Source organism: Dunckerocampus dactyliophorus, chromosome 10 (genome assembly GCF_027744805.1).
Source record: "Dunckerocampus dactyliophorus isolate RoL2022-P2 chromosome 10, RoL_Ddac_1.1, whole genome shotgun sequence".
Classification (NCBI taxonomy): domain Eukaryota; kingdom Metazoa; phylum Chordata; class Actinopteri; order Syngnathiformes; family Syngnathidae; genus Dunckerocampus; species Dunckerocampus dactyliophorus.
This window is the reverse complement of record NC_072828.1, coordinates 20,109,895-20,137,231: the sequence shown is the minus strand read 5'-3', so window position 1 is coordinate 20,137,231 and position 27,337 is coordinate 20,109,895. Positions and strand designations below refer to the sequence as shown.

Below are 27,337 nucleotides of genomic sequence, written 5' to 3'. Positions count from 1 at the left end.
ATAACACAAAGGAGAAACATTTTAGGCAAAGAAAAACAATATTATACACTTTTGAGCAATTTAACAGTATATCAATACACAATACACCAGGGGTCACCAACGTTTTTCCTTGTGAGAGCTACTTTTACAAAATGAAAATGGCCAAGAGCTACTCATTTTTGTAACATTTATTTTCAGAGCTTATTTTAAACCCAAACAAAGCGAATATGCTTGTTTTACCAGAACATTAACAAGATGCTGGTGTCCACAACTCACATTTTGTATTTCAGAATGCATTTCTTTCTACTGTTCTTTCATTATTAACTGAAACCCTGAATAAAAAGCAGGCTTATGGGCACCTCATGTGGCCATGGGGCTACCTGGTGCCCGCGGGCACCACGTTGGTGACCCCTGCTATACACTATAACAAAAAACAATAAACTTCCTTTGTGTTACATTGTTTAAGAAAAATAATATCAATAGTGCAATATCAATAAACACACGAAAAAAACGCAAAAACAATCCTTGCCCAGTGATTTATTCTCCTGAGATTGTAATCAGGAAAACAAAATATAAACAACACCACAAAAAACAGATATTTGTGAATTAAACGTAAAAGAAAGAAGAAAGCTATTGCCCTTGGTATCGGTAATATCGATATTTATATCGATCCGCCCATCCCAACCTTCTTGCCTGTCTCTGACCTCACACTCTCTAAATGTTGTTTGACTTACAATTTCCTACACAGTAAACTGTATACACTGTATCTGTATTAATGATCCACTCACCTGGCAGGTTATTTTTACAGTAGAACAAAGTCAAACACCCCAAGAGTCATCAAATTTGTAGTTCAACCACGATTAGCATATCTCGTGAGACTTGAACTCACTGAGTAGTTAAAGCAGTGGTCACGGGCCAGTTCTGGAACACATGCAGCATATTTGTGGAACCCAAGCTGAATGTGAGACTCCCTCACTGTCAGCGTTTTGACTGTCTTATTACGCAAATATTCCAAAACTAACACAATATCAGTTGGAGTGTTATTTAAAAGTAAATAATAGTTAATAATAAGTGTAAAAAAAAATAGGAATAACTTGTTAATGTAATAGTTATTTATAATAATGTGTTGCTAGCTGAAACATGCAGTAATTATCCAATAGTCTCATAAATAACTAATTGCTTAGTTAAATCCAGGTGGTAACCTTTTTTTTTGGTCAGGCAGTGTAATGCATATCCACATTGTTGGAACACATAAAACCAGACCACACACACACACACAGACACACACGCACACACACACACACACACACACACATATATTTTTTGAGTTAGTAGCGCCATATTTGTTTAAATGTGAGCCGTCTTCTTCTCCTGCTGCTTTAATGTGAAATGTAGAGGCAAAAGTACTGCATGAACAAGCTCTTCTCTCGTTAGACCTAATGGTTTACATTATTTAGGTGATGTTTGGCAGGCTTAATGAAATAAGGCGGTCCGGATGTTGCCCGTGGCCCGCCCATTGAGGACCACTGGTTAGAGTGTGACTTTCGTCAGGGTCAGGAGTAGACAGATACAGCATACAGAGAGGGAGGGCGTCCAATAGACAAACAGCATGGCTGCACGATAGCAGGGAGATAACTTGGCCGCTCAGCGAACGGCTCAGTTCATAACATCCTCATCACTGACTGACCATGTTGGTCTGCTTCCAATCACGACAAGGCAACACAGCGAAAACGATTCTCCAAGGTGCCTAAGGGTTGCTGGTTAAATTAAGGACGGACAGACTGGAACCGGAGGGGTCCGCTAGCTGGCATTAGCCGTGGTAAGGCTACACCATCATCTCCACACAATTCGGTAGGCTGGTGTTTTACATCGTGTACCATTATAATGTTTAGACGTGTGTTAGGAGGAGACTCGTCAAGCGCGATAAGCGTTCTCAAATCGAGTAGCACCATTGTTTTGAAAGGTGCATACGCTTATTTGAACGTTTTAGGTATTTGTTTTTATTATCATCCAAGGTTTAACCTCGTTATCTGACGAGTTAACGTTATAATCATCACAGTGCTGTCTTTCTCCACATAGCTAGCCTGTTGCTAGCCTAGCCACTAGCACCACCCCAGATTGACCTCATGTTGTTTGTGTTTCAGTCTCCTCTCTTCACACCTCCCAGAGACAGCCCGAGGATGGATTGAAACATGAGGTGTCGATCTCGCACATCATCTACTGCTCGCTGAGGTATGTCTATTTTTCCTGTTATTTTGATATCTCTATTTTTTGGGAGTTGGAATGCAGATCTTATTCTCAGTACTTGATTCAGTTGTATGACAAAATTATAATTGTGTGACAGGACATGTCTTGTGATCTGAAACTCATGATGTCGGTGTTGAGTGTACGAGTACTTTTGCTGGACCATTCAACAAGCCTGTTTTTGGGGCCAGTGTTTCCCCACACCCTTACATCCTGTGTTGTAAGGAAGCTTCCTTTTTTGGCCCAAAGTGCTTAGCTGCATCCTGATTAGGGTCACAGCTCACATAACTGCTGAATGTATTTTATGTTGTTATTTAGAGTGTTTTTGAAGCTTGTTTTGCACAGTATTGCTACACTTGAAGTGGACTTTGTTTTTGCCATTTCCTATTTTTGTCATACTGTATTCTGAACACATCCTGGTTATCCTTTTACCAGCAGTTTCCATTCAGTGGGACATTTTAGACGGATTGGAATAATTAAATGGTCATTTTGCATTCATTGTGATTCTTTTAGCAGGTAATTATATTGACACATTGAATATCAAGAGTCAGAATATTTTTTGTGGTAGCAATGGCCAGTGAGGCTTTTCAGAGATACACGTTTACAGTATTTTCTCCATACTTGATAATTGTAAATTGAACTGCTATTTTGGAGCAACATTGTCATCTATTGCTAAAGTGAAGGCTTTGGGTTTAAATAATGACCATATATGACTAGGATGTTATCTAATAGCGTGCAGACCTCTGCCAAGGCTGAACTCTAAACATGAGTGGAGGGAAAAATGTTGCACCATATGGAAGATGAGGACTACCACAAAGATTCTGGGGCATGTATGCCACTGTCAAGTTGAGAAAAGCTGTATCCTGACCTTAATGCAGATCCGCAACAAAATCTGGCAGCTCTCTTTTTCCAGATCTAGTTGAAACGTTATCTCTTTAGCTAGGAGTATCCTAGTTTGTAGTTGTTGATTTTGTTGTTGACAAATAGCCTGCGTGGTTTGTGTGGTGTTGAGTGTTCTTGTTTCACATACGGTGCTCAGCAGTGCATTTAGGCTTTGTTGAACACTCAGTGTGCTGTCATTATGGTTGCAGCTATTCTGTGCGACTGAACTGGGTGTCAGAGAAGAAGATGCCTCCCAGACCGTCCTCGGGGGAATTATGGGGCATCCACTTGATGCCTCCCAGGTATAGCACTCCAAAATATGTTTAGATGAATGTATATTTTGTATACCATTTGCACTTGATAAGAATTCAGGATGCACCTACAGGATTCTGGTGGATTGCCTGTTGCCCAATGGGATGATTCTGACCCTAGAGTGCCTCCGTGAGGCCACGCTCATTACCATCAAACACGAGCTGTTTAAAGAAGCCAGAAAGTACCCCCTGCACCATCTTTTGCAGGAAGAGACCTCCTATATCTTTGTCAGTGTTACTCAGGTATGAATACTCAAGACAAGTGTTTTTTTTTTTGACAATCCTATCATTCTTGCATCCGAAAATTATTAAAAAATTATTTTCTGTTGACATTCACAAGGAAAAGGAAAAGTAATAAATGTAAGACTCATTCTCCTGCCTGCAGGAAGCTGAGCGGGAGGAGTTCTTTGACGAGACTCGAAGACTGTGTGATCTCAGACTATTTCAGCCCTTCCTTAAAGTCATTGAACCAGTTGGTAACAGAGAGGAAAAGATCCTGAACAGAGAGATTGGTGGGTCCCCATGGAGCCAAATAGAACTGCTTCTATTGCCTTTTTTGTTCTATTGCTGCCTTGTTACAAAGAATGAAGAGGGGAACTAGAATTGTTGTTGCTCATATCAGGTACCCTAATTATCAGGCTTGATAGTGTCGTTTCATTTGTCTTTAAATACATCAATTACTACCAATGCTATTCAATAGTACTGAATAGCAATGTGATAGCATACTACAGTAATACATCTCTCAAGCAATCTATTCACACAAAAGTGCCTCAAATGAAATGAAACTAACTTTTGGCAGGTTTTGCCATCGGCATGCCGGTGTGTGAGTTTGACCTGGTGAAGGACCCTGAAGTTCAAGACTTTAGGAGAAACATTCTGAATGTGTGTAAAGACTCTGTGGAGCTGAGAGATGCCACCGGGCCTCACAGCCGAGCGCTGTATGTTTATCCACCCAATGTAGAATCCACGCAGGAACTCCCAAAACACATTTACAGCAAACTGGACAAAGGTAGGCTTAGCATGTTGTTTCGGCCTGCACGTATTTTATCTACCCCGCCCATCTGATTGATTACTTTTTATTTTTGGGACAATAAAGCAGTTAAAGACAACAGCTAGTAAACATAGAGCCTTTTGCTTGTCATTACAAATCAGCACTAGTAAACAAGCTGTCTGTGAATTTATGAGTGTGCTGATAACACAATACTCAGTTCCAAAGCAGACAGACTAATTAAAGATGGGTTATTGTTTCTGGTTTTGCTGTTTGTGACTAAATTAATTTATTGATCTATTTCCACACCCCTATGTTAACCTGTTTGTCTATTATAGGTCAAATTATTGTTGTAATTTGGGTGATTGTGTCTCCAAATAATGACAAACAAAAGTATACATTGAAGATCAACCATGACTGTGTGCCTGAGCAGGTCAGTGAACATCTCCTAGCATACATGTGCTGAATCATTCATGAGAGCCTTCATATGCACTACTTAAACATGTTTATTCAAATCCCATGAGCTACTCATATGAAAGAAGATGAACAGAAATAGACCATCTTTATTTGATGTCTCATACAACTACCTTGGGGCTTTATCGACCAATAATTCAGATTATGTTTACCTTTCTCCTAAAGGTGATTGCAGAGGCCATTCGTAAGAAGACACGAAGTATGCTGCTCTCCCCCGAACAACTAAAGATGTGTGTTCAGGAATATCAGGGTAAATACATCCTCAAAGTTTGTGGCTGTGATGAGTACCTGCTGGAAAAGTACCCCATCAGCCAGTATAAGGTAAGTGACGTGAGTAGGGATGCACTAATCCACATTTTTTTCACTTCCAATCCGATCCCGATACCTGAATTTGGATATCTGCCGATACCAATACTACTCGGATACCAGAGCTCTGTTTGCTTTAATATTATTACTATAATTATTATTATTATTATTATTATTATTATTATTGTAGGTGGATCAACAATTGCTTTAACAGGCTACTGTCGGCCACAACCGCACCAAAAGATTGTTAGCAAATGTAGCCAGAATAATATCAGCATATCAAATAATCCTCTTTTAGCTTGATATTGTTCTACCTACATCTTCTGGCAATATTAAAGCACAGGCATTACTCATGGATTGAAAATCTCCGCAGGTGGGATTATTCGAAACATGAATTACACTGGTATCAGAATTCGATACGATACCAATCGGATCGGCCCCGTCCCTACATGTGAGCATGCCTTTATGTAGGACAACCTTAAAATGAAGCTATACACGTATAGAGATGTATCCACTTGCATCACAGGAAAATATTAAAACGGTATTTTTGCAGTGTCACAGTTTCATACGGAAGTGTTACTACTGTAACACTAGGAAATGGAAGGTTAAGTGCTTAGAGAAAAGAATGGTTGGGCTAATTATGCAATTAGAATTTTCTCCCTGTAATACTTCTTTTAGGATTGCCTTCAACTAGTGTCATTAAAGAAGCTCCTCAGGCGTTTCCCTAAAAAAACATTTTGATGATGATGATAATGATTTGATTTGTTTGAACATTCTTTCAGTATACATCACATATCACAATTCCAAACGTCCAAAAGGAGCAGGAAGAAGCAGAGCTGATTCAATCCTACCCCCTCTTTGTTTCACATCCAGTAACTCATACATGTCACAATTACTAATACATTTCACATCAATTGCTGATACATTTGTTCATTTCCTGTTCAACATGTTCCCTGTCCTAGTTCTGAATAACAGGAGAAAATGGTAAAGCAATATAACAATGTGTTACAATGAAGTTGAGGTTTGTAAATCCGCATGGACAAACTTCTGCAAATTTCACAAAACTGCGGTTGTCATATGGCATAGCATAGTATTTCTCTGTGGTTTATGATTCTTCTTCCTTATATTTTCTAAACATCAACTGCTTGTACTGTCTTTTGAATTGGGTCCTTTTAGTGCATTGTTTGAGTTCTTCACTCAATCAGTTCCATAATTTGATTCCTCATATAGAACACAACGCAAAAAATCTTCAGCATTTTAAATCATGTCATTTAAAACTTGGCCCCACTGAAAAGAAACACATTTTCTGATTGATCACCTGCAGAAAGCCTGTCAACTGTATGTATTTTATATTTGCTTCTCTTCTCCTGTGTCTGTCTCTCCCACTAGTACATCCGTAGTTGTATCATGCTGAGCAGGATGCCTAACCTGATGCTGATGGCTAAGGACAGCCTCTACACCCAGTTGCCTACCGATAACTTTGTCATGCCGTCATACTCACGTCGCATCTCCACAGCAACATCCTATATGAATGGCGAGGCAGCTGCCAAGTCACTGTGGACCATCAATGGAACGCTCAGAATACGGATCCTCTGCGCTACCTATGTTAACGTCAATATAAGGGACATAGACAAGGTGGGGATACCCAGATTTATCAAATCATTTGGTACATTTGTAAAATCTGCTGACGTTCAGTTGAAGAACAGCATCAAAAATCCTACAAGTTTACTCAAAGAAGTATTCATTTGACACCATGTTTAGCACTGCGGATGCAAATTTCAGTTATACAGAGTTGCTTCTAATATCTTTTTCTACCAATTTTGTAGATGTATCCTCAATAATAGTCCAACAGTCACATGTAATAGAGAATGTAGTCAGTTTTAATTATAACTGTTAATATGATATATATATATTTTTACTATATTGTAGATTTATGTGAGAACAGGCATTTACCATGGAGGTGAACAGATGTGTGACAATGTGAACACTCAAAGAGTCCCCTGCTCCAACCCCAGGTAAGTGATCACTTTCTCATGTTAGTTCTCATGCTTCGTTTGCTTACAATGTATTATTCTTATTAGCGTAAGCATTTAGCATTTTTGCACTGCAAATTTATTTAAACATCCAAGGTTTAGGAGTTTTAACACATCTACAATAACCCACTGTTGTCCCCTCTTTTATGGTCTATCTGCAGATGGAACGAGTGGCTGACATATGACATGTACATCCCAGATATCCCCCGCGCTGCCAGACTTTGCCTCTCCATTTGCTCCGTCAAAGGCAGGAAGGGAGCCAAAGAGGTACAGTACAAAGCTGAGGATTAGCTGTCACACTTGTTTATTCCCACTGAAACATTTTCAAATATGTTTCAAATCCAGTTGGTAGGCAATAATAACACAACTTCCACTTCCACCTGAAAATAGGTGGTCAAACAGTGGACACTTCATCATAGGCTTAAAAATTATATATTTAGATATGTGGAAATGTGTACATGGTTACTGGACCTTGAGCGACAGAGTTTTGAAACATACGGAGGCACCCTGTCCGTTGAGCCATCAGAGTAATATACGCTGTGAAGTGAGTACAGAAGAGGAGATTGGCTAAATCCCAGTGCAAGACAAATGAGATTACCATTATCATGTGAGATATCAGTGTGGGCAGTGGTATAGAAGGCAAGACAGTAGTGCCACATGGACTTGTAGAAGTGCTTGTGGAGACAGATGGGTGAGATGGTGTGAGTTGAAGGACCTGGTCATTGCAAATACTTGGTTTAAAGAACATCCCAGAAGGTTGTATACTTGGAAGATCCTTAAACGATAGATTCAAGAGAGCAGTGGAAGATTCAGAAACATATCCCTGTGAGGATTGTGGTAGTGATCATGTACCTGTGGTAGCCACACTTCAGTGGATACTCAAACAGTTGAGGAGAAGAAGAACTGGACAACATCTGGACTTTTACGATGTGAGAGAGGTTATGCCAAATTTTTCAGAATCAATGGAAGGCTCCAAAATTCTGAAATCAGAGGTCCGAAACGTCATTAGAATGACGACAAGGAGCAGGGCAGATGTTCCAGATGGTGTGGTGTTTGATGCTCAGTAAGAATATGGGTGTTGAGAAACTAACAAATGTCTGGATGTCTATGAAGACGGAAATTTCCAGAGAATCAAGCTCAGTCCATTTTTCGTCACACTCCCCAAGAAACAAGATGCAGTGGATTGTGAACAATCCACAATCAGCCTGATGAGCCATGTCACAAAGATGGTTGTCCGCATTTTGTTGCCAAGAACATGTAGTTGGATCAGAAATAAAGTTTGGATTTGTAAAAAGCACAGGGAAAGAAAATGCTTATTTGTTTTAAGAATCACGACAGAAAGAGCTCCTGAAATGAATGCAGAAAGATGTCGTTATATGATTATGCAAATGCGTAAAGTTAGACATAAGTATTGTTTGAAGATCTTTGCAAACTGGACCTGCATGGCAAGTGTATTGTCTCCAGATTTATTCAATTATTATAGCGAAATGATCCTCAAGGGTCTGTTCTACATAGTTAACAGCAGAATCTAAAGAGAACCTTCAGAGGCTAGATGTAGAGAGAAAGTTAATAACCGAGATAAGAATTAGACAAATGAGATTCTTAGGGCATGTGATTAGAACAGATGGTTAGGAAACAAATCCTTTGGATGACTAGTCCAAATTAGTCATGGTCGAGTATTGTCTTTCAAATCTTGTGAGATTTTTTACTGAACCGGGACTTGCGTGTATTTGTCTCTGTTAACTTGTTCACTTACCGTGCTGCTGCTAGCTAATTTAAAAAGGAAACCAGGTAACATGGCATTAATTGTGCAACTGTTACTCTAACTGCACTTGTGTAAATGTATTAACCCCGTGGAAAAAGCAACAGATCTGCTCCTTGCTTCAAATCAACTCTCCTTTCCACTTCCTGTTCCTGTCTGAGCTGCTCACTCGCTCACGCAGAGCTGAGCACTGGAAGATTCCAGGAACACGCAAACCTAGACTCACTATACTCACTCGCTAATGCCACACGGGGGTGCCGACAAGTGAATCGGGAACCTGACATGGGCTTATGAGTTTAGTGAGTCGGGTAGGTAGACTTGTTGTGCATGTGCGAGTTTCTCGGGTGACGCCGCATTGAGCGCTGAATCACACTTCGATGTCACCGCCACATTGGATGTGGCAAGAGACAACGGCGGGAAATGCCCAATTCATGTTCTGCATGGAATTATACCAACCGGTTTACAGTCCAAACAAGATCTCATGGGATTAGCTTTAACAGGTAAAGCTGACAAAAAATTCTTTTGATTGTATTGGTCATTATAACATTTCACAATCAGAATTTGTTGACTTTGTGTCGTAATGTTGTGGTATAATACTGTGGATTCCCACAGTGAAACCAGCCTCCAAAAACTTTGTAGTCCATTTTTCGTTTACAGGGCAGATCTGCCACATCCAAACGTATCGCTGCAACAGGCCAACAATCTCAATGAGGTTTTCGCCTACATCTCCAAATACAGCGCTTAGAGAGAGAGAGAGAGCGCAGTGGGATCGTCTTTGTTTCTGTTTAATTGCTAATCAAGGAGTGTGGTGACAGAAAACGTCAGCAGAAACTCTATCAGCAAGAGTAGAGTTTTCCACTTGTGTAAACACTCAAACTTATATCAGGTGGACTATGTAACAACCGGTAACCTCCTCAAAGAATACATATCATCCTCAAATGTGTCAGTTACGTGTTGTGTGCAAAGCAAGAGGTTGAGCTAAGAATACAATTTAGTTATATTTGAATTGTCGTGTGTGTTGTGTATTGAATGAAAGATTTGTTGTGGACTAGTCCACAGATTTTTTTTCCCCCCCTCTTCTGTCTCTCAATGGAGGGAAAAAAAACGTGTCTGTGTGATTGCGTCAAAGACTGCCAGCCATGGATACGTATTGTAAACGGACACCAGGGGTTAGTCCTTTCTCCTGCTGTGCCATGCAAGGTTGAGGTTAGGTTTGCGGATGTTCTTTCATACACTACCTGAATTAAAGATAAACACCTCTCTACAGCAGCCTTTTGTTCAAGCACTTACTTTAAATAGACCCATTTTGACTGGCTGCCAACATGAAATTCTGTCCACCTCCCCACATTGCCGTTTATCACCTGCTTCCATCACTGACTCTCAGTGCCCAGTGAAGACTTATCTTGTAGATCAAGACCTTTCCTTGGCTTCAATAGAATTGCGAGTAAAACAAGACAGTTTAATTATGCCCAGTTACTTTGCCATTGCTCCTGTATTGGATGTGATGACTTTGCTTGCCTTTTATCTCTTTTTGCTGATCAACAACAATATAAACACAGTTAGTTCTTGTATAATTTTATTTAATGGTGAGAGAGTATGGAAATAAAATGTGCTGACTATTTCCTTTAAAAAAAAAAAAAAAATCATATTAGATAAATTAGAACTTGCCAAAAGAAAGGAGGTTGCTCAAAAACTTTCAGAATCCCAAGATAATTTATTTTGATGGAGTGTCTGCATCCAGTACTTTTTGCATTTACATTGGGGAAAATTATTACAATATTGATCCTTCACTGGTTTTGTAAGTTAGTTTTGTTTTTGTTCCCCTTACAAAAAGATGAACTGTCCAAATTACATGTTAAAACAAATCTACAATTCAAAGTATGGACTTCTAAGGTCAACTTCTGCATATGACCTTCATTTTGTATTTCATAATATTTACTCAAAAACGAAGAAGCAATGTGAAATGCGTCAGATGGTTCATTAAGTTATTGTATTATGTGAGTGATGCTTATTTTGGCACCAGTATCTCATTCCTTTCCTTCTGCTGTCTTTGCTCTCTAAGGAGCACTGTCCTTTGGCCTGGGGCAACGTCAACTTGTTTGACTACACTCACACTCTAGTGGCAAACAAGATGGCACTGAACCTCTGGCCTGTTCCTCATGGCCTGGAAGATCTCCTCAACCCCATTGGAGTCACAGGCTCTAACCCCAATAAGGTATAATAATTTGCTGACACTCAAGTATTGTACAACAGGATAGATGACTCAGTTGAGTTAAAGAGTCAAAATACAAGAAAAGAATGCACATGTGGCTATGGCGGCCTAATGAATTAATGGTGGTTGATTGCCTCAGTAAAATTTGATCTTTATGTTAGGGCTCTGAGTAGTGGGACAAGCAAAATATCCTGAACTCTTTGCATCTCTTTTCACTGATTTTGCTGATATTCACAATTTGATTGTGTTGTACAGGAAACGCCATGTCTGGAGCTGGAATTCGATCACTTCAGTAGTCCGGTCAAATACCCAGATATGAATGCTGTTGAGGATCATGCTAACTGGACAATCTCAAGGGAGCTGGGGTTTAACTACAACTTCTCTGGTCAGGTATCAGCTACTTACTAATGCATATAACAAACTTGAGGCATTATTCAAGTGCTGGTATTTTGTGTTAGTCTTGGATAAGCAAACGTCCTGTTTTCCCAAGACGTATCCTGTTTTGAAGTCCTGTCCTGGCCACCTTGTTTCCTTGTTTTTTTTTTCTTAAGAAAGTTGTAAAAATGTCCTGGTTTTCATTGTTTGTCATTGGGCCATTAAATTGACCGTCATTAGGGTACTCTTCATGTGACTGTGACGTACTGCGAGGCTACTGTCTGGGTGGCTCTCTTTACGCACAGCGAGCAAGCAGACAGCAACCAGCCATTTGAGCAGCGTTAACTGCAAAATGCAGAAGAGCTGGTGTACATTTACAGATGAGTCGCAGAAATAATTTCCCACTTACCGTCCCGTTCGAGGCATGTAGGAGGCTGAGTGCAGTGAAAATGACGATGAAGACAAAAACTAAAGATATGCAGTGATAATTTTTTGCAGATAATTGGTTCCAGACCCAACTTTGTAGTTAGAACAGAGAAAATACGTTTACCAACTTCTAAATGTGGTTTAACATGATTAGAGCCCTCAAGACATGAACTAACACCCCTATAGTCACCTTTACACTCATAATACCCAATATAGTAGACACAAGAAGAGTAAATAAGCCATTTAAGACTCATGGTTGTGTGTGAGACGGACAGGAAGTGAAGTCAGGGTACAGAGTTGAGTTTCAGCTTTGCGTGGGTAACGGCCGCAGAAGTAGCCCGTGTTTTTTTGGGGGTTTTTTTTATGGATTTTTATTAGCAATTGTAGCTGTTGTGAAATAATTTCAACCAGAAATAAAAGCCTGTTGTTCTGGCGATCAAGTGGTGGTGTATCTCACCGAACATTACAGTAACACTACTGACACTTAATGACCATTGTAGAATACTACAGTTCGTCTTTTAATGCATCTGTTGAATGCCTTGTGTTCAAATTTTAGTTTATTTAGTCATTTTTGCTTAAATATGCATGTTTTTTGACTAACAGGCACTATTTCAACCATGAAACAGCATGATTTACTAATTAATATATTTGTCAAAAACTAACTAAAAGAAATTTGAAGTGCGAAGCGAGGGGGGACAACTGTAGATATATGTATTTTTTTAAAGTAATAGCGTTATGATTAGTTAGTGAGGTTTTTTTTATTTTTGTAAAAGTTGGATTTACTAATATAGCTAATATTATTTGTAATACAGAAGGCAAATTATTTATATCATTATTTCATTCTAGAGATTATAAAGTAATTTTTGCATCACTGAAACTTATCAAAGCGATGTGGCATAATAAAACATGTTGCATAGCATCTTCTATCCTAATTTGTTTCTTTGGTTATATATAGTATTTTGTAATATAAAAATGTTGTACACATACAGAGGAGGCATATTTAAAATGTATTGAAATTATATTATAAATTATAAGGCATCTTTGAGTAAACTTCAAATATCATTTGAGTATCTCATTGCCGGGCCGAGTGTCCTGGTTTTTGTTAATCAAAATTTGGTCACCCTATGTTAGACACATAATTAATAATCACAGTTACCTATCTAGCAATGTACTGAAAGTGACCCAAGATTTGCCAAATCTCAAATACCAGTGGAAATAAATGTATGGTTTACACAAGCTAGTATGTGTGAATTTCTGCTATAAATTAATAATGTGTTTGATTCACTGAGTCTACGTCTGCATATAAGCTTGTCTCTAAGCTATGAAATAAAATACAAAGCAAGTGAAAGAGCTCAAATAAGATCTGTCTTGCTTAGTGTCGGGTCCATTGTGTTACAACAGTGGGACTTAGTAATTTTTTTTTTGGACTGAACTGAATAATAGCGGACATAAGTTAAGTTAAATTAAATAAGTTGATTTAATAGTTAAATTGCTGTGTATTCTAATGTAGACAGATGTGTTCATGTCATATATCATTTTACAGGTTCATCAGACAGTAGGTGACAAACAAGGGAGGATACACAATTGATTTATTTATGATGAGGGAGTAATGTGGCGTATTAAGTGATACCTTTTATCTGTAACTTGAGTTGTTTGAGATGCTTTCCTAACTGGTCCTAATGCATCGCGACTGTTGATTGCTCAAGCTTCATTTGTTTTACACAATGACTGCATGGCTGAATGCTTGCATTGACATCCAGTAACCGTACTATATTGTTTATCTTGCAACAAAACCCTTACCACTGATTGAAATCTATTTTTTCTATCCTTGAATGCCCCAATGAGATGTGAATAGTAAATTAGAAACGTGATAATATGTGTATATGTGTTTCCTAATTGTTGTGTTCCAGAGCAATCGTGTGGCAAGAGATCACGCCCTGACCGACAGTGACACAGATCAATTGAGACAGCTCAGTAACAGAGACCCTCTCTCAGAAATCACTGAACAGGAGAAAGACTTCCTCTGGAGACATAGGTATTTGACAACTATTCATATTTAGAAGTCATACTTTAATGCCCATACGCTGTAAATGTAGCTAGAGTATGCTTTTCTTTTAGCTTTGTAATTAGGAATACATTATGTAAAAGTAAGCAATTTATGCATAAACTTTCTTGATACATGTATTGGCATTCAGGTTTATGCAGTTCTTAATGCCTTTCACTTACCAGGCATTATTGCATGAATATCCCAGAGATCCTTCCCAAGATCCTCCTTGCTGTCAAATGGAACTCCAGAGATGAAGTAGCACAGGTATTGTTATTGTCATGATGTTGAAAACTATTGTAGGGTCTATTTTTTAAAGAATAAAAAAAAAATGGCCACGTCTGTGTGGAGTTTGCATGTTCTCCCCCATGTGGGTACTCCGGCTTCCTCCCACATCCCCCAAAAAACATGCATGTTAGGTTAACTGGTAGGCGTGTCGCTCAGATCACAAGATGAGATGATACACAAAATTGGGTCTACGAGACGAGACAAGATTTCAACATTACTTTTAAGAAAAGTATAATGAAAAATAATATGACAATATATTGCTATCTACTAATTTAATTTCAACTACGTTACGCTCTTCTGCACTCTATATGTATGCTAGCGGCCCAGCCTCCACACACCGGGACAAAGAGACTGTATGAGTGACAAAAGTGCTCACTCCATTCATGACGTTGTTCTATGGGACAAACATGCCAAGGTGCTGAACCGATGCGCAAAGTGAATCCTCTCCCTGCCTGTTTGGATGCGAGAGATGAGGAAAAAAGACACGCGTGCACATGGCAATATATTGAGGCCGACAAAATGATGTATTTCATTTTCATATATTGTGTGAGTAATTAATTTATTATCGTCCCAGGCCTTGTGCCCACAAGACATTTTTTTTAAAGGGATAGTTCGGATTTTTTTTACATGAAGTTGTATGACATCCCCATCAGCAGTGGACTATACCCCCCCATTTGGTCCTACGAGTCCAGTTCTGGTCAGATTTCCGTGACGTGCAATGTAGTTCTGCTTAGTTGCTGGGTCATTTAAGTAAAGAGTTTGGCTTCTCAAAACAATATGCATTCAAAAGAGTAACACATTTGCATCATAAAAATGCCTAATGCCAAATCGCTCAGCGTTATATTTGGCTCCCACCGTGTCCCTGCGCGTTTTGTACCTTATGCGAGTAATATGGTCCTTAATTCTTTATTTATTGGTACACAGCATTTACATTTCAAATTTTGGGTGTTAGAGACCAATTTAAATTAGGTTTGGGGTTTTGTCATCACTACACAATATTTGAGTATTCTCTATATCTGTGTCGTAGATGTACTGCCTATTGAAGGAGTGGCCGTCCATTCGTCCAGAGCAGGCCATGGAACTGCTGGACTGCAACTACCCGGATCCCATGGTCAGACACTTTGCTGTACGCTGCCTTGATAAATACCTGACTGACGACAAATTGTCTCAGTACCTCATCCAGCTTGTACAGGTATGTACTGTAGTTTGTCTCAAATCCTAATCATTTGGAAGATAATCTTTTTTTGTGGAAAGCAATTACAGTATGTGACTTCTCTGAGTTTGTGTTCTTTTCGTTTGCATTATTGTTATTTTTAGTAGATGATGAAACAGCTGAATCTGCATCTTCAATTCTTCGTAGTAATTGTCCCTTTCTGTTTCTCACCTTGTGCCAGGTGTTGAAATATGAGCAGTACCTTGACAATCCTCTGGCCCGTTTCCTCCTTAAAAAGGCTTTAACTAATCAAAGAATAGGACATTTTTTCTTTTGGCATCTTAAGTGAGTTAATGCATGCCTTTCTGTGGCCTTCTTGCTTTTTTGCTGAATGCAGATATTACTATGCTAATGTAAGCCTCCCGTCATTTTTCTTTCTCACAGGGCTGAAATGCACAACAAAACAGTGAGCCAAAGGTTTGGTCTGCTGTTAGAAGCTTACTGCAGGGCTTGTGGCATGTATCTCAAACACCTAAGCAGACAAGTGGAGGCCATGGAGAAGCTCATCAACCTCACTGACATTCTTAAACAGGAAAAGAAGGATGAGACACAAAAGGTGAGCTTATGCGCACATTCAAACGATTTTGCAATACATTATTTCTTATCATAACAATGCATCTTGTTGCAAATTTTATAGTAGCTGATGCAAATAAATGAAAAGATATCATACAATATATGTAAGATAGCATCGAGGTTTATTTTCTATAGATTTTTCACCCTGGTACAGTACAGGCCAAAAGTTTGGACACACCTTCTCATTCAATGCATTTTCTTTATTTTCATGACTATTTACATTGTACATTCTCAACTATTCAACTATGAATGAACACCTGTGGAATTATCTACTTAACAAAAAAGTGTGAAATAACTCTAAATGTGTCTTATATTTTAGACACATATTTTATGTCTTTATGTGTTCTCTCAATGAGCTTCATGAGGTCGTCATCTGAAATGGTTTTCACTTCACAGGTGTGCCTTGTGAGGGTTACTTGGTGGAATTTCTTGCCTTATTAATGGGGTTGGGACCACGGGGTTGTATTGTGTGTGTATGTCCAAACTTTTGGCCTGTACTGAATTTAATGTATTGTACAGTAAGTCAACTGACACCACACATGCATTATTGAGTGATGGTTACAACACAACAGAATTTTTACATTGATAAGATACACATGTATAGTATACAGTAGGGGTGTCAAGAGACAAAAGTTCAAACCTTCGTTTGAATTTTAATGATCAACCTACAGGTGGGACACAGGAAATTATTAAGTCATTCACACGTATTTCATTCCGATGACTGTGCCTTTTCATCCTGGTGCCGTTCCACTGTACTGTAGAGTTTTCGTATCCTTGTTAAAACATATTACTGCAGTACTCCTCCTGTTTCAGTCCTCCACTTTCGAACTGAAGATTCATTTACAAGCTAGCAAGCAAGCGATGACACAGAAGACACGGCAGGGCGGCACAAAGTAGATTGATTGGCTCTAGACCATTGTCAATCAATCAGAACGCAGAAAACAATGGGCCGTACAGACAGACGAGACAAGGAAGGGAGAGTCACTCAACTTCCCACAATGCAATTCTTCTAAAGCGGCATGCTCAGCCTGTAAAAGCGTTCATAGCTAAAAAAAAATTCTGCAAATCTGCGAAAGGTGAACGGCGATAGATCGAGGGAACACTGTTTGACAATATATTGCGATCTACTAGTTTACTTTCTACTACGTTACACTCTTTTGCTAGCATATGTATGCTAGCAGGCCACAAAGAGACTGTATGACTCACAAAAGGGCTCATTCCGTTGATGCTGTTGCTCTATCCAACAAACTCGGCAAGATGTTAAAACCAATGTACAGAGTCAACTCTCTTCCTGCCTGTTTGGAGGAAAGAGACAAGGAAAATAGACACGCATACACATGGCAGTATATTGAGTCAGACGAAATAATTTAGTTCATTTTCATTTATTGTGTGATTAATTAATTCTTTTATTATCGTCCCAGTCCTCGTGCCCATGAGACATTCTTTTTCTGAATGAGAAATCTTGTCACAATTTAATCTTGTGACAAGAGACCCTGTGACTCCCCTAGTAGGGATAGGAAGCTCTGGCCACCTCACCATTCGATGCGATTACCATTCAGAGGCCTGCCATGCGACGATAAAATGATTATCGATGCATCTTGATGCAACAGTTGTAATCTTATGTAACATAAGGCTGTGTTCACCCTTTCATTGTCATTGTTTTTGTCAGCGGAAAGCAAATACATTTTTCAGCAAAGCATCACCTCTATACCAGTTGAACTTGTGCGGTTATGTGTGTAGGTCCAGATGCGCTTCCTGGTGGACCAGATGAAAAGACCTGACTACATGGATGCACTACAGAATTTCACTTCTCCTCTTAACCCTGCCCACCAACTGGGCAATCTGAGGTTAGGGAATGGGTGTGAAGGGATGTGCTAGCTGTCTAAGAGACAGCTACAACAAAGAGATACGTGAATAATGCAAGGCCATTTCTGCACAGGTTAGATGAATGCAGGATTATGTCATCTGCAAAAAGACCATTGTGGCTCAACTGGGAAAATCCGGACATCATGTCTGAGCTACTCTTTCAGAACAATGAGATTATCTTCAAAAACGGAGATGGTAAAATACATGAACTACATAATCAATTCACTAAAACACACATTTCCTAAAATACCCTAAAGGTATAACAGCTGTTCAAAGGCTGGTACCATTCTTGTTATTTCAAATTAGTTGTGACTGTCCTCATGTTTGTTGTGTTTGTGCTGTAGACCTGCGACAGGATATGCTGACTCTACAGATTATCAAAATCATGGAGAACATTTGGCAGAATCAGGGACTTGACCTACGGTAAATGCTCACTCGCTTTACCGCAATGTATAGCCCAACCCACCCTACCGTAGTATCTAAGAGATTTTCTTGTTTGGGTGCGTGGACTTTGTGTGTTTTTTCCTACAGCATGCTACCATACGGCTGTCTGTCGTTAGGAGACTGTGTGGGGCTCATTGAGGTGGTTCGTAGCTCACACACCATCATGCAGATTCAATGTAAAGGTGGCTTGAAAGGGGCTTTGCAGTTTAATTCAAACACTCTGCATCAGTGGCTCAGAGATAAGAACAAGGGCGAGATGTAAGTCGCTTTACATTTTTAACCAAAAGATTTCGCTGAGCAACGTTCAACTTTGTGACCTAATCAACTTTTGATGATCGATTTTGTTTCTTATTTGCATGTAATTGATTTACAGGTATGATATGGCTGTGGACCTTTTTACAAGGTCCTGTGCTGGCTACTGTGTAGCTACATTTATTCTTGGGATCGGAGATAGGCACAACAGCAATATTATGGTCAAAGATGATGGACAGGTAACCACATACATACAGCTTTTGTGTAATGCACCACTGTAGTAGAGCTTGTCATCTTGTAAGTACTGATACCAAATTATGAAGGGTTAATGGTAGTTATTAGCTGGCTAGTTTTGTTTTTTTTCTAACTTCCTATCGCTTTTGTTACTGACCTGACAGATGTACTGTTTTTTTCCATTTGTGATCTATTGGTGGGATCTGACTTGTAAATGAAATTTCAAAATGTTTATTACACTCATCCCAATGAGTTGCCCTTACAGCTTATACTGCATTCACTTTGAATTAAAGGTATCATATTACCGGCACACTATTTTTCAACAATTTTAAATAGGCCTCAGAGGTCCCAAATGGTGTATTCAAAGTACATTGCCCAAACTCTGGCCTTGATACTGGAATTCAGACAATTTAAAAGTGCTTTTAGTAAGCCCTGCTGGGAACACGTTGTTGTGTGTCTGTAGCTTTAATGCTAAGTGGCTGCAAGAAGGGCTGTTGTGTATGTTTTACATATATATATATATATATCTATATATATATATAAAACTCTGCACTTGTTGAATGTAATAGTTACTGAGTAGGATGTTCACAAGTAAGGATGTTTTCTGCTTAAAAAAAAAAAAATGTTAAGAATATAGATGGACTCACAGTGTATTAATAATACGACAAGATGCGCATCATATTGTACGCTAACCGAGGTGGAAGCCAACCGAGGTTCCACTGTGTGTGTATATATATATATACACAGCCATCTCTCGCCCCTTTGCGGTTCGAAATTTGCGGCTTCATTCTATCGCGGTTTTTCCAAAATATATTTATGAATAAATCATGCTGTTTTGTGGTTAAATGCAGTCTATACATTTGCATATTTAAGGTAATATTTAACATTTTTTGCCTAAATTAAGCATTTTCAAACAACAGTGGCTAAATGAACTAAAATACGCATATAAGGCATTCAAAAGACGCATTCAAAGAGATTGATGTAGTAATCTACATTAGTCACTAGGTGTCAGTAATATTACTGTAATGTTCGGTGAGACACACAAGTACCAGACTTGATCGCCGGAACGACAGGCTTTTATTGCAGGTTTATCTCGCAACAGCCACGATAATTGCTAATAAAAATCCCTACTGTTGAGGCTGTAACCCGTGGCAAGATGAAACTCAACTCTGAACCCCCGACGTCACTTCCTGTTTGCCACTCACTCTTCTCCCCTAGGGAACACATTTCCAGCAACACACAAGAGTATAAGTCCTATTTGTCTTAAATGGCTTATTAATCTTATTATGGCTACTACAATATAATGTGTAATGAGGGTGTTAGTTCATGTCTAGATGGCTATAATAATGTTACAAAAAACATATTTAGAAGGTTGTAAATAGGTTTCCCATGTTCTAACTGCAAAAATATTCCATCTATAAATAAGGAACCCACTTTGCGTAAATTTACTTATCACGGTCAGGTCTGGAACAAATTAGGTGTGATAAACAAGGGATTACTGTATATAATGTTTATACATGAATGATAAAACTTACAGCTCCCATGTATTGTATGTAGTTGACTGGCGTAATAGTTGGCAGAGGTCCAGGCACTGGAGGCACATACTTTTGTCATAAAATCAATAAAAAGTCAGTCTTGCATAATAAGGGTTCTTTAAGCTTTGAACTGCCATTGATGCTAGGAAATCATTCAAGTTGGTGTAAAACTAGCTTGTGTCTTACAATCCAGATGTCAAACCAATGGGAGGCAAAATACTATACCAGAACACTAAGGCAACTTAGCTTTTGAAGTATACTGTTAAAGGGTCAGTTGGTGACAAGCTTTGTGACGAGATCATCAGAGGATAGTTTTTAAGGAACTCTACAATGATGTCCCCATTTACCCTTTGTTCTGTCCCCCAGTTGTTCCATATAGACTTTGGACATTTCCTGGATCACAAGAAGAAGAAATTTGGCTATAAGAGAGAGCGAGTGCCCTTTGTATTGACACAAGACTTCCTCATTGTCATCAGTAAGGGCTCTCAGGAGTGTGCCAAAACCAAAGAGTTTGAAAGGTACTGTTTATAGACCAGGTACACACCAGGAGGCATGTTATGTTTGTTAATACTGACTGGTTTTGCTTAGGTTAAAACGGTGGTATTATTGTCTTACCTGATTGAAGTTGCTTAACCTTTAATGTGCTTTTCATGTCCTCCAGGTTCCAGGAAATGTGTTATAAAGCCTATCTGGCCATCCGGCAGCATGCTAACCTGTTCATCAACCTGTTCTCCATGATGCTGGGTTCCGGCATGCCTGAGTTGCAGTCATTTGATGACATTGCCTACATTAGGAAGACGCTGGCCCTGGAAAAAACAGAACAGGTGTGAACATTTTCCAGGGTTTCTTTTTTGCATTTAAAGGGGAAAAACAGCATTTTTTTTTTAATTTTGTCCATCATCCACAATCCCTATGTGAGACAAAACCACGAATGTCTTTGCCTTTTCTGTGCATTCTAGATAGCTGCCTCATGCTGGCAGTTTTTCCACTAAGACTATTCACCTATACCGCCTCTTATCTATATCTATACCTATGTCCTATATCTAAAATTTTTTTTAAAAAACCTCCAACAGCGCTCCATTTCCATGCTGTGACCTGCATATTAACCAAGCTGACACTAGTGTGTGACATTGTTACTGTGGGAGCTAACACACTTGTCTGGCGTAGTGACACGGCTAGATGGACTGTGTATATAGCTGTGATGACTCTGTCGGTCCCTGTCTCTTCTGACGTTTCACCCTCTTTTCTTGCCCGCTTAGCTTCTGAAACCTGAAGCTCATCTTCTGTATTTTCAGAATCAAAAAGATGTAGTTCTGGATCCTAATTAGTAGCGTTAGTTACTGTGTGCTCTGTCAAATCAATGCGCCCAGTGAAGAAGTTCCAATAATGACCAAAAAGCTGTAAGTTATACTCTAAGTTACTTTTTATCATGAATGTGCCTGTTACTGCATGGTTACAGCATGTATAGAATATGTTTTTGGAGTTAAAAAAAAATTTTTTAGAGGGCTTTATCGGCAGAAAAGGTGAATCCCAATTACGTGCATTGTTAGTGGAAAAACTGCCAGCACGAGGCAGCAATCTAAAACACACAGAAAAGAAAAAGACGTGTTCTTGTCTCACATAGGGATTGTGGAGGATGGGCAAAATTCCCAAAAAGTGCAGTTTTACACACCCATTTGTTCTTTTTTGCCTTTAAAGAAATGTTCTTGATCCATAATCACAGTCGTCGCCCACCAAATGCGATTTAGAACAGCTGTTGTACTGTCAACAGCCAATGCAATTCAGATGGGCCAGAAGTAATCGTGACCTCTGCTGGTTCTACCTCTGGTAGTGAATGCCGTGATGCCTCTATTGCTTCAAAACAGTGGGGGGAAAAAAGCAACATAACATTAGATCCAGTGCACATAAACACCCATGCTGGGCAAGTGACGTCACATCCGGTTGCAGTTGTCACCGGCTTAAGCAGATGGGGGTCAAACAAGCGTCTTCGTAGAGAGATGTCAAGTGAAGTCAGAGCCAAAATGCGACATCCATGCACTGTTATTGCATGAGGAAATTGTTCAAACGAGGGATTTCGGAAAGAGTTATTACTAAGGTAGTCCATATAAAGGGAAAAAGTTCAAGAAACAACCAAATTAATATTTCACCTATTTAAAATAAATAGTTGTAGAAATAATCCGGTGTTCTGGCAGAGCGGTACAATCTAGTAGCGAATATGGACCGCACATGTTAACCCCAGCGCAGGCTATTAGGAAGCAACTGAACAGGGTCACGATCGCCTTGTTTACAACAAGTTATGTACTATAAATGTTCATACTGTACGCTACACCCCATGGAAAAATAGCACGGCAAAACAATGAAGGACACGTACAAGAATGTATTCATGCAGACTGACTTGGTGTAAGGACGCAGATTGACATGTTGTTAGAAGCGCTATGTGCTAAATTCAATATCTCTGATGCAGAAGATAACCGCTGTTTGATCGTCTTGTTTTCAACTCTTTCATGTCTTTATGCAACACACCATGCATGCTCACGATTTGAGCAAACAATTACACCATTATTCACATGAATCTGCCAACCATTCTACAAACATACTGAGTTTGTATGTGACCATATTGAATGTGTGCCCCACCAGGCGTCATACCGGAAGTGACGCGACATGGTTGCAAGCCAGCAATTCATAAATCACTGTACCACCTGTAACCCCCGCGTCTTGATGTTTTTCTTCCTGATGCAGGAGGCCTTGGACTATTTTATGAAACAAATGAATGACGCTCACCATGGTGGGTGGACCACCAAGATGGACTGGATTTTCCACACTATTAGACAACACGCACTAAACTGAGCCGACCACCAACAAATTCCAGTCGCCTCGATGTGGTCGTCGCGTGCAGGTTTGATGCGTCGCTGAATTTTCAGTCATCCCACAAGGGCAGAAGATGCTCATGAACACAGGAATTTTGCAGTTAATTGTGATTATTTGTATTTATTTATTTTAAAACACCACTTTTCTCAGTTTTGGCAGCATACCGTAATCTATTTTCACCTGCTTTTGTGGTCTCAATGAAGCCTTTTTACTATTTGGAGCCACATATCCTTGAAGCACCTTCACGGAGGCTGACAGAATGCATTCTTTGTTTTTGTTGATAGCACTGGAATATGGAAAATGGACATTGCTCCTTCCACTTGAGAAGACACTTGTATGTGTCCAGCTACAAATGTAGCCACTTGTGTGTCTTGCTACTGCATTAGTGCTGCTCACGTGTCCACTTAGAAAGGGGGAGGCTTGCCTGGGAAACTTTCTTTTTTGTTTCCAAGGAGCAGGAGGACACGAAAAATGAAGTAAATCACACAATCCTGTTTTACTTGACTGCAATGGCTGCCACTGCACACGGTCTTTAGTTCTTCCGCCTTGTGTGTGGTGTAACCTCTGTGAGCTGATACGGGCGCGCCTTACCACCTTATTACCCCTCTGCACCTGCAGACCTTGTCTCCAACTTCCCAGTATGCCCCCTCCAAGCCTCAAAGAGAAAGCACTGCGCCCTCGGGAGCATTTGTTGGTGGTGCACCTTGACTACTTTTAAGCCAACTTCAGGGTGATGTTGCCTCTCCATCAAAAGCCACCATTCTGAATGACTAAAAGATTTATTATAACTTTCTAAAGGTTTTATGTAATTGTTTTCATTCAATTGTTACTGCGGCAACCCCTACATGCTGTTGTTTGTCGCTTCTTTCTATTAGCATGCACCAAGTGGAGTTTTCTAAATGATTTATTTTTGTGATGCAAAATGAGCAGAGTGACGGCGCCAGTCTCCTCCTTCTGTGAGTTAACGTTCTGCTTGAGCTGAGACACAGGTGAATGTCACGTCTTCCTGTTGATAAAAATGCCTTTGCGTCACAGCGTAGCACATCGTTATGTATAAAGTATGTTGCCATGGAAACCATAGCACTGGAAAAAGGAGAGTTAATTTGCCTCTTTTAATAATGCAATTATCATGTCTGCCATGAGAATGTTGAATGTCGTATGTGACCCTGTTATTTTCATAACTACCGCACCTGAACTGACGTGGTCTCTCCTCTAACACCTCTTTGAGACGACATTCAGTGGTGGTCCGCTTTTAAGATTCTATGAGGGATGCTGAAGACCCCCCCTGTTGTACCCTTTCATTTGGATGTGCGCATGGTCGTCTCATCAACTCAGTAGCCCTATAACACTAAAACTATCAGCTCAGCGGTTGATTGTATTGGGAAGCCGTTATGGCTACAAATGTGATGGCTAGAATGTATTTAACTGCTGCCATGGGCCTTATATGCACTCATTATTTACTGTATATCATGTGCATTTTTGTTCTGCCTTTTCATGCCTCTCAAAGTGCATCATGCAGTCGATCAAATCAGTTCTAGAGTTGGCAAGAAAAAAATGTGTGCGCTTCAAAGTTGTTGGTGGTAGAAATTCGACTTTTTTTTTTTTTTTGCATGTTTCTGAAGCAGCTGTGTATGTAAAATGGCAAGTAGCAGTATGCACGTAGAAGGTCCACACCAACTTTTCTTTACGGCAAACAACGTTGTGTGTATTATCGAGCTGTAGTCTCTTGCATGTGTTCTTATGTCTGCGCCGGTTGCAGAACATCATTGGCAGGTCCCAGTGACAACCCACTCGTTGGTGTGTGCGTGCGTGTACAGTACCGTATGTCCATTTGTCTGGCTGTGACGACATGCCAACTCACTGCACATTTGTAAAAATGTTTTGTAAACATTTTTTTCTTAACTGCAGATTTGGTTTTGCATTGTTTGTAAGGACAAAATCATGGGGGAAAAATCTTTACTGCTTTTGTAGTATCGATGAACAGTGGTGTGTCTTCTCGCCATCACTCCCTTTGCTGGTGTTTGGGCTGTTTGTGTCATTGTTGTGAATGTCAATTAGCATCCACTCCAAATTTCCAGTATGTGTTGGCGAGTAGTTGATACGTTTCAGTGAGTTTAAGCCTCAAAGCAGAGTAATCTCGTTTAAAGACTCAAATGATTCACAATGCTTGCAGGAGTGGGGAGTTGCAAAATGACAAAAGTGTAAATGTTTGTTTCTGCATTTGTTGTACCGCATGTTTTTCCTCAAATTGTCATCCACGTTTGCTGATTTAAGCCCCACCAAATGCACGGAGAAATAATGATTGCAAATACAATCACATGAGAGGAACTGACGAGTCCTACCCCAAGCAAACAACCCCCCAACAACATGCAACCCAATGCAATACAAATGTGAAATGAACAAATTGTCTTTAGGTGCTAATGTTTTTCATTGTTTTACTATTTGGGCCCAAATTTGTCATCTTATGTTAGCATTTTTTCTTCTTCTTGGACCTACTGTAGTTGTGAATGTCACGGTTTGTGCTCTCGAGCCTTTCAATGGGCTTTAAACTGAATTGATTTTGACGGGTGTAGAAATACAGAAACTCCAGTTTGGATCAAATTATCGTTCATGATTATCACTTGTTTTCATCCTTCTCGAATGACCTAAAGGAAAATGGATGCAGTGATCTAAATGTTGTCCTTTTTTTTATGCAGTGTTGTTTACTGTACATGACATAATGTCATACATTTCCATAACATGACGGAACCTTAGCCTATACTATGAATGTGCAGTGGGCCAATGTGTAGTTTGTCACATCCTATCTGCATGAGATTGTTTAAAGGTGAAGTGTCCACCTTGCAAAGCAGTCATACAATTATTTGTAAATGAATGCCTTAAGTTACCCCCTGTTGGAACACTTGTTTATCCTCTCATTAACATGTTTTATTTATCATTATAATATATGGTTTTTCCTTATTGGGTGTTTGGTCACAAAGTAAGTTTGCACCCTGACTGACTGACTGACTGATCAGAGTTCTGTGAAGAAATAATGTACAAATACATTTGTTAAACATTCACCAGGCTTTGTGTGTGTTTTTGTACAAAGAGCAGACCATCGGTGTGAACACTTCAGGCCACTTTGTGAACGATCCACCCTAAGGCAAGATGTAAACACAATGTGTATTTGTGTGTATTACAAACAGTGCACCACTGCACATTAGTGATTTAGCATTCAGGCCCCACAAATCTGCATATTTTTTTTAAAGTTTTTTTTTGTAATATTATGACTGTAATATTATGATTCCCATAATATTTTTACTCTTTTTTTTTTTTTTTACCCCCAAACTAATTTTCCAAAAATTCCGACTTTGTTTTTGTTTGTTTTTCATATAGTAACTTTTAAACCATAACACTTTTTAAAAAATATATTGAAAACTTTATGCTACTAAAATGACATTATTTTTTCTCATAAATTCAGAGTTTACGCTCATAAAATTGCAACTTTTTTTCCCATTAGGATGCCTTTTTTTTCCCCCCGATATTTTGACTTTATTCTCAAAACATTATAACTTTCCGCAACCTAATTTTCCAAAAATGACACATTCATTTGTTGTTTCCATTTGTCTCTCATATTACAACTTAACAAATGTCTTTTCTGCAATATTTCAACTTTATGCCACTAATGACATTAGTTTTCTTCATAATATTATGACGTTTTTCTCATAAAATTATGACTTAAAAAAAAATGATGTTAATTTTGACATTATTCTTGTAAAATGACAGTTTTTTTTGTTTATTTTTTTAAGTTCTCCTGTTAAAATATATATGTTTAGAATGTGTCGCAGGCCACACTTTCATCTAACAACATCATTCATTTGTGGTGTGTACCTATAAATTTGACCATTTAAAATGTGTTTTAATTTGAAGTGCGTGAGGCATATTCAAGAGAGAAGGAAGTTCTGGGGCCGAATTTAAACATTGCACTTGCAATTGGTACTCTAATTGCAAATGTTGATCATTAATCGGAGAAGAAAGTCAACGTCAAG

The 27,337-nt window shown here is 39.2% G+C and overlaps 1 protein-coding gene across 3 annotated transcripts; it reads left to right on the top strand.

Annotated features, from left to right (window-relative positions):
- Window positions 1-1,537: 1,537 nt before the first annotated feature.
- On the top strand, window positions 1,538-26,366 carry LOC129188865 (phosphatidylinositol 4,5-bisphosphate 3-kinase catalytic subunit alpha isoform-like). 3 transcript variants are annotated; one of them, XM_054789952.1, is made up of 26 exons: window positions 1,538-1,798; window positions 2,124-2,211; window positions 3,315-3,407; window positions 3,491-3,659; window positions 3,802-3,928; window positions 4,216-4,425; window positions 4,743-4,837; window positions 5,044-5,199; window positions 6,574-6,819; window positions 7,114-7,199; window positions 7,379-7,484; window positions 11,042-11,194; window positions 11,447-11,581; window positions 13,903-14,027; window positions 14,222-14,303; window positions 15,352-15,516; window positions 15,719-15,822; window positions 15,922-16,093; window positions 17,851-17,957; window positions 18,050-18,171; window positions 18,321-18,399; window positions 18,508-18,678; window positions 18,794-18,911; window positions 20,808-20,959; window positions 21,103-21,265; window positions 23,181-26,366. In XM_054789952.1, exons 3-26 carry the CDS (start codon window positions 3,352-3,354, stop codon window positions 23,286-23,288), a joined length of 3,207 nt encoding a protein of 1,068 aa, XP_054645927.1. In that variant the 5' UTR covers window positions 1,538-1,798; window positions 2,124-2,211; window positions 3,315-3,351; the 3' UTR covers window positions 23,289-26,366. The 3 variants fall into 3 exon arrangements, with proteins under 3 accessions (XP_054645927.1, XP_054645926.1, XP_054645928.1); XM_054789951.1 differs by having other exon boundaries at window positions 1,538-1,830; XM_054789953.1 differs by lacking the exon at window positions 1,538-1,798 and adding an exon at window positions 1,907-1,969.
- Window positions 26,367-27,337: the final 971 nt, after the last annotated feature.